This window comes from Dendrobium catenatum, unplaced genomic scaffold (assembly GCF_001605985.2).
Source record: "Dendrobium catenatum unplaced genomic scaffold, ASM160598v2 fragScaff_scaffold_315, whole genome shotgun sequence".
NCBI lineage: Eukaryota > Viridiplantae > Streptophyta > Magnoliopsida > Asparagales > Orchidaceae > Dendrobium > Dendrobium catenatum.
Genome location: NW_021318777.1, coordinates 957951 through 966353, shown reverse-complemented (window position 1 = coordinate 966353; position 8403 = coordinate 957951). Strand labels below are relative to the sequence as shown.

At 40.5% G+C, this 8403-nt stretch overlaps 1 protein-coding gene across 1 annotated transcript; it reads right to left on the bottom strand.

Annotated features, from left to right (window-relative positions):
- Positions 1-1910: 1910 nt before the first annotated feature.
- Positions 1911-4486, bottom strand: LOC110102927 (pentatricopeptide repeat-containing protein At5g15340, mitochondrial). The gene has a single exon (XM_020831448.2). The coding sequence runs from the start codon at positions 4165-4167 to the stop codon at positions 2218-2220; it is 1950 nt and encodes a 649-aa protein (XP_020687107.1). The 5' UTR covers positions 4168-4486; the 3' UTR covers positions 1911-2217.
- Positions 4487-8403: the final 3917 nt, after the last annotated feature.

Here is an 8403-nt window from a genome sequence, read left to right as displayed (position 1 = left end):
CTCAGTCCGGAAGAATTTGAATTTTTTTTTTTTTTATCAGCAATTTTCATTGGAAATGTTTCGGAAAATTCGTCGGAAATATTTCCAGTAATTTTTTTTACGTTGGTACTTTTTTTTCAACGCGTATTTTACCGACAAAAAAAAAAATTCCGCTAGAAAGCTATTTTCCGTCAGATATGACTGTCAGAAATGAGCATTTTTTCAATAGTGTTCAAATCATTATCATTTAACTACTCTGACGCTTATGGACCTCATTACCTAACTTCCCTAATAAAATAAATGTTATACCATCACTTATAAGATCAATGCAATTCGTCAATCTGAAGTGTGACTCCCAATTTCAACACCAGGATTTATGATAGATTTCTTTGCTTATGATCTTCTCTTATAGAACTACGGCCAAAATAACGAGCAAATGATCTACTAAAGACAACTTCCATGTTACATAGGTCGTCCAACTTCAACCACAAAATATATTCTTTGTATTGTATCAATATCTTCCATTGAGGTATGGCATCATTTTTAATCAATGGTAAATAGAATCATTTTAATATATTAAAAGTGATACGATCTTACAATGGGAATATAAAATTCTTAATTTTTAGTTCTGTTTATATATTTTTAAAATGTTAGTTCTTACTATTCTAGATTTAAATAGAATCCTAAATGAATAAAGGGGCTGCCATTTTTTTTTTTAAGGCTGATAAATTGATGGATCTTCATCACAAAAAATTACATGTGGAGTTTGGAGGCCATCCGGACTCCAATAAGGTCCGAATGGCATTCAGACTCCACACGTAATAATTCTCCTTTGAATGTGACAAATTGCACTTAAGACCTGATCCGTGACTATCACGCCTCTTGTAACCACCGAAGCACTCTGTAAATTTTTCTTTTATTTAAAATTTTCATTTTTAATGAACATTTTACAATCAGGCACAAATATATGAAGGGAAATTTACATACATACAACTTTATAACATCCTATTTACATATATAACACCCAAAACTTTAATATTACATGCATACCACCACATATTATTTTAATATCAAATATATCACTCATATTTCTTTCCTACCACTCATATTTCTTTCCTACCACTCCAACGTCAGGTGGTGGTCCGGCAGTGACATTGGACTTTTGCAAAACTTTCGGCTGACAATTGTAATCTGGTCGTCTTTAAGGACGAGTCAAGCCATTGTATTTTGCTCAAATTCTAGCATAATCATTTTCAACTAGGCTAGGCCCCGTGATTTTTCCCGTTTCCCGATTTTTACACGCAAAAAATATTGTGTTATCTGTGTGTGAGTTGGATATCCGTGTAACGCTAAGACATAGAATTATAACTCTATCGCCGCGTATATTCTAGCCCGCAACAATAATACAAATTATTCATATGCAATACTATTCCTAAAATAAACTATCTTTTGCGACTAAAAAAAGTGTTAACTTCAGGAACATTATGATGCTCAATCACATCATGTGATTAAATTCATAGTAAAAATTCTAATCAAATTAAATTCAAATAAGATCAAAACTCAGCTTGGCCCATCTCACCAATAGATCAATTTATAAGAGTTAAGACCTACAAATTCCATCTTTAAGCATTTCTCAAATTAGAACTATAAGCCCTGATTACAGGCAACTCAAGAAAATGGAGTAAGAAGCCTTGAACTCTAAATCCATTTATTTCTGAACACCTCTAATATCGAAGGCATATAAAGTCAAGAGTTGGAGCTCCCTAAACACTTCTAGAGTGGTAAGTCCGGCCAATATATTAAAGCACACACAAGAACTACAAGCCTCATAAATAATTTGTTTCCCTCATACTCACTTTTTTTCTCTGTATGATCCACTCCATTAATTGTGTTGAACCAACAGCTAAAACCACTGATTTTATACCTTGTCATACCCAATGTTCTGCAAAGCTTTATTCAAAATCAAAAGAAATTGATCTTTTACATGACAAACTACTTTTTTTGGGAATGAGATATCTACCTGCTGCAACTCCAAAGGGAGCGTTTGACAACGTAACTAATCCCTTAACGGAACCTAGCAAGACCACCCACCGGCATCAGGCTCACACTTACTTTGCCCCACCAAAGAGACGAGGCCGTAGTAGGGGGTTCAAATCCGGGATGGGAGGTTCCCAACCGTGTTCGCTCACCAACCACCGTAAGCATCCGTGAATATGACAAAGTACTTCAATACTATAGTTACCAGTAATCGGAACAAGTGCATGTCCCATCCTTGAACCGGTGGAAGCGATTCCGATCTCTAACAATGATCTCTCTGCAAAAGATCTCAGAAATCAGCTTCATTGCAGCGTGGCAGTCGCAACATATGCGGAGGTTCTTAAAAATACGAAGCGGCATTCCAGGTTTGGTGCTAATAAGACCGAATGCGACGGCAAGTCTCTCACTATGAGACAGCAGCGCCTGCTCTCGCTCTTCTCTTTCTTCTCCATCCTCCAAGCAATCATGCATGGAATGCGGCACTTGAGAAGCTACATTTGGGCAGTATCCGGCCGAACGCAAGCGCCATGCAATCTCATCCAATTTAGTGTACAGTTCCATCGTTTGAGGGTGCGATTTATCTCCCGCACTGAATCGGTGCGCAATTCCATTGATTTCAATATAGCTCATGCCAGGTCCTTTCTTTTCTTCGCTCTTCCTTATCTGCCTGCGTAGCTCTTCGGCATCCCCATGCCGCCCGCGGGATGAGTACATGTTAGAGAGAAGAACATGGTATTCTGTGTTTTTTGGGTTCATATCCATGAGCTCCTGCAAGAGCTTTTTTCCTAATTTGAGCTTCCCATGGAGGCTGCAGGAAGCCAAGAGAGAACCAAGAACGACTTCGTTGGGGCGTACTGGCATTTCTCGAATCAAAGTTTCTGCTTCCTTCAAGTGGCCCGCACGGCCCAAGAGATCAACCATGCAAGCGTAGTGTTCAACCTTAGGCGTTAAGCCATAGACTTGTTTCATCTCAAGGAAAAACTGGCGGCCTCGCTGTACCATTCCTGCGCGACTGAGGGCACTGAGCACACTTACAAATGTGATATCATCTGGCTGTAGTCCTTCCTCCACCATTGTAGAGAAAAGACTCAGTGCCTCAGCACACATTCCATGCATTGAGAGCCCGTTTAGTATTGCATTCCAACTGATCAAGTTTCTTGCAGGCATCACGTTGAACAGCGCAATGGCGGCATCAATCCGCCCGCACTTTGCGTACATATCGATTAGAGCGGTGTTGACAATGAGAAGATGGTTGTCGTTCAAAAGATTTGATTTCAGAGCCGTTGCATGGATCCAACGGCCGACGGTGAGATCGCCGGCTTGGGAGCATGCAGAAAGGAGGGAGCATAGGCTTACGTGATTGAATCTTCTCATCAGGGAGTAGTCTTTGATGAATATCATGTTGCTCAGTACGAATAAAGCTTCTCGGGGTTGCCTTGCTTCCACAAAGGAAGCAGCCATGATGGTACACGAAACTTCATTTCTCTCAGGCATTTGATCGAACACCTCGCGCCCGCTGCGGATTCCCTCGATACGAAGGGAGCCTTCTAGGATAACGGTCCATGATACAACATTTGGACTTGGCATCTCGCCAAAGAGTCGCCGGGCTTCCAGCATTAGTCCGCATTTGGTGTACATGTTCATAGCGGCGTTGCAAGCGGAGACAGTGAATGGAAGGCCGAGCTTGAGGAGAAAAAGGTGTGCGGAGGCGCCGATGATGGGGTAAGAAAGACAAGCAGCAGCGGATAACACAGAAAGGAGGGTGACCTCGTCGGGGTTCAGGCCGTCACGACACATGGCTCGGAAGAGAAGTAGAGCGCGGGCAGGGAACGCATTGCGAGCGTAGCAGGAGATAAGTGCGGTCCAATCGACGTTAGAACGAGTTCGCCTTGGAATATCTTGGAAGGCTATGAGGGCTGAGGATGGTGGACCGAGGGCAGTGTACATGTGGAACAGGGCGCTGGAGATGTTCGATGAAATGGCTGAGAGGAGAATTCCTGCTTTGAGGAGGGCAGCGTGAAGGCTTCGCCCTAGGGCTGGAGGGGCATGGCCAATGGCGCATAATCGAAGGAGAGAACGGTAGTGAAGATAAGAGATCTCGGACGGCAATGATGGTGCTGTGAAGCTGTTGAGAGGCGCATCTTTCATCATCTAATTGCTTCACGTTTGTGGAGAGACTCTTCCGAATGCGACTGGTAAGCATTTCAGCAGCGGTTCTCACCAAGCTTGTTTATTTTTTCAAATATAAATGCTTTGCAGTTTGCAGACCCTTATTGGATTATCATCACATGAGCAAATTTGATGTAGGAACATCTTAACTAAATCCAGCTTTAGGAATATGTTATCTAAGTTTGTTATTATTGACTTCTAGAATGTTCTTTTAGCTTCATAAATATGCAAGTATTGTAGTAGTAATGATATTGAATGATGAATATTATATGAATTGAAGCTTAGTGCTTCGTTTGCTCTCTTATTCTTGAAAAATCCTTCAAGCATCCTCTTCTTCCAACGATTCGCCCCCACAAGATCCAACGATTCGTTCCAACATCAGTTGGTATCAAAGCCCGAAGCTTGCTAAGAATGATGGACTGTAGAAGAAGGTGGACTATCGACGACGACCGCCAACGATCAACGTCGAATAAGAACGGTGGTCGATGAAGATCGACGTCGAAGGAGATGGGCGATCGACGACTATCTTTGTCGAAGGAGATGTGCAGTAAACAATGATCGACGTCGAAGGAGATGGGCGATCGATTATGAAGAAGACAACTATCATTCACTCCAACTTCCACTCAAATGGTGAGATCCGCTGCCCCACTATCCTCCGCTTGAGCGACTCAAATGGCTGAATCCCCTACCCGACCATTTAGTCCATAATCAACCAGCGGCCTTCGTCCATGACTCGCCTCCGCTCCGGCCCCATTCCGTCACCCATGATCCTGCCTCCGCTTCGTCTCACGACCACACTCGCGATCCGGACCCCCTCCTACAAGATTTTGCCGTTGTCACTCCGCCATTGTAGCTCACTCCCAATCAAGCTGTTCTGATGTCGCTCCTCCGCTCCTCCAATGTGCCCGCGCCTTCACACCCTTCTTCCACTTGTATCCCGCTTCCATCACTCACACAACCTCCTCTGCTTCCGAAGACGACCGTGCCTAAATCAAGCCCGTTAACTCCCGCGCTCCAACGCGATTTCAGGCTCAACGCTCTACTCTCACTCTCGCTCTGCTGCAGCGATTCAACGCCAGACCTAGCCCTACATTCCACCTTTTTTAAGGAAGAAGCTTAAGAAGTCGAAGATGGTGTGGATAAGCTTGACCGAGCAGTGGCTCACTTGCCCGATTCACTGAGAACAAAGACAGGGAAGAAGAGGGAGTTCGGTATAGACAGAGAACCCGAAAGAGATAAAAGAATTGTCTTATTGAAATTGAAGATGTTACAGTACATATATATAGACATAGCCTGTGGTAAAGCTGCAATTAAATGTAACGGTCACAAATACTACTCTTATTATGCTATTATTCACCACCAACAACCAAAGGATCAAAACAAGCAGAGAGGGAAGGAAACGCGATCACAACTTTTGGAGATTCTGAAATGTCTACAACACTCCCTAACAATAATCTAATGCATGTATCAGATGTCTCAGAATCATCTAACCTTCAACCTGAAGTTTCGGAGGCCAATACAAGGATTATCTTCAGCACTAGTGTGGCCGAGGCTAGCGAACTCTTGATCGAAAGAGGAACCATTGTTTGCAGTGAAGAACAATTCGCCGAACCTCATCCGCCTCCCACACACACAAACTCCGATTCAGCTAAGGTATTCCAGAGCAAATTTGAGCTGAAGAAAACTTATCTGATGTTTGGCGTCATCACAGGAGTTGAGGAAAACTTCTCTAATTATGGATACTTTTGTGGAATTTCTCAGTCACGTTTATTTGAGAAGGAATATTCCAACATTGCTAAATTCAATTTTCAATTTCTAGATGAAAATGCTCAAAAGCTTTCATGAGAGATGATTAACTGCCAATCAGATGAGATCAACTTGGGAGATGAATAAAAAAATATACAGAAAGAGCTACAGGAGGTATCCAAGGCTTCTGAGAAATATGAAATCCCAAAAGGCTTTGAAAAGTGTGGGAAAAGTAATCGGATATTGCTTCCAAAATATGAACTCCCAAAATGCACTTCAGATGAATGTCCATTTGGCTACATATGCAAAAATTCAGCAAACATTGAAGCAATTGGTCACCGTACCTGCATCACTTGTAGCTTACATTGAAGACTATAAAGAAAGGGCAAGAGATGATATACTACGTTATATTACAACGGGTGAAATCCTTCATCCTGAGAAGGTATGGCCTCATAAATTATTATCAGAAATTATATTTTGTGAGAGCAAATCATGTTGCGATGGTATTTTTAGAAGGAATGCTTCTTTGCCTTCACTTCGTGGGGATGAATTTAGTTATGCTAAGGGATTCCTTGTTGATGAGAGCCCAATATTACCCTTGTTGTTATCTGTATGGAGGAAGAATGGTGATTTCACAAATCATCGAAGCGGGATGTGTGAGAATGAAGTAGATGAGTGTTTGTTGACTTGGCAGCTAACAACGGAAAGCTTGGAAGGCAATATGAAGCTGTAGAAACAAATCAACTAAACCGCTCCCAGAAGTTGCTTTACGTAATGAGGAACGATGGATTTGAGCCTATCATCTTAACTTGGAATGGATTAATTGCTGGTTGCACGGCGAATGGGCACAATAAATTTGTTCTAGAAATGTTACTTGAACACCAAATTACTGGTTTGAATCCTGATACATATACTAGAGGGATGATCATTCCAGTTTGTTCTAGATTGGCATCCTTTGAACAAGGAAAACAGGCTCATTCTTATGCAATTTGTTGTGGAATTTACGCTGATGTTCATATTGGGTCAGCACTTATTGACAGTACTTTACTTGCATGATATGCTAATTCACAAAGATGCAAAATTTTCAACCCCGGTGGATTGTTTAGGTTTTCTACATCTACCTCCCTACCAATGAAAAGCTTCGACGAATTCAAGCTCTTTTGACACAAGGGGATTATGATGTAGGAACATCTGAACTAAATGCAGCTTTAGGAATATGTTATCTAAGTTTGTTATTACTAGCTTCTAGAATGTTCTTTTAGCTTTATAAATATGCAAGTATTGTAGTAGGAAGGACATTCAATGATGAATATTATAAGATTTGAAGCTTTGTGCTCGGTTTTCTCTCTTGTTCTTGAAAAATCCTTCAAGCATCATCTTCTTCCAATGATTCATCCCCACATCAAAATTTATCAACATTCAAATCTCATTTGGTATTTTGACCTTTCATAGTAGGCTATTTGTATTTTCTTTTGGGTAGGGTAATTTTATTTTTGTTGTTGTTACTTTCAATTTCCTTTTAATTTATTGTTATTTCTATTTTGTTTATGCACTCTCATTTTGATTTATAGTAATTGAATGAAATCCTATATATATCACTCGCAGAGCAAATTATTGCATCTGGTCTCCGGATTCATCCGGACACCAATCCGGACACGACACGTCAGCAAAATATATTGGGACCCGATGTATTTGGGTGACGTGGTGCATCTGTATTGGTTGTCCGGACGTCAGGTGACCGGACACAATAATTCGCCCACTCGCAGGTCTAATAATGTTCCTAAAAAAATTCATTAAGTAAAAGGCCTCCCACCGCAAAGCCACTATTTATAAAAGCTGAGAAAAAAGTGGCGTTACATCAATTAATATTACTATCAAGGCTATAGTAAACAGGACAACAATTCTGCATTACTTTCTCATTAACTGTTTAATAGCCCTATCAAATACACATTATTTTCATTCACTTATCCTTTTCATCACTTTCTCATCACAATATTTATAATTTTCTCCAATATCCTCGAATTTTTTTCTCCTTTAATTTCTTATAAAAAAGCAATACTTATTTTTCTTAGCATCATAGTATCCAATAATTCTCCTGCCTTCCCATTTGTAGTTCTCAAATTTCATGTGAAACTGAGATTGTAACCGAAGCCCATTGGTACCAGAAATTGTATCTGCGCCTATAACTAACTTAGCCATCTTAACTAAAGCTTCATCCCTCTATTCTTCATTTGGAATAAACTTTCAGAAGTTGATTCCTTTTATTGGCAAAAAATTATAAAAATTGGCAGAAGACAAAGCACAACTACAATGAATACAACTGATGTGCAGAAATATAGTATAGAACATACAACAGCACGTTAAATTACGAAAGTATTTATTTGCGAAGTATTTTCATAGATTTATTTAGATTTTATTTGGGACAACTTTCTTATTACTTTCTAAAGTAGCTTTTTGGTACTAAAAAATTAT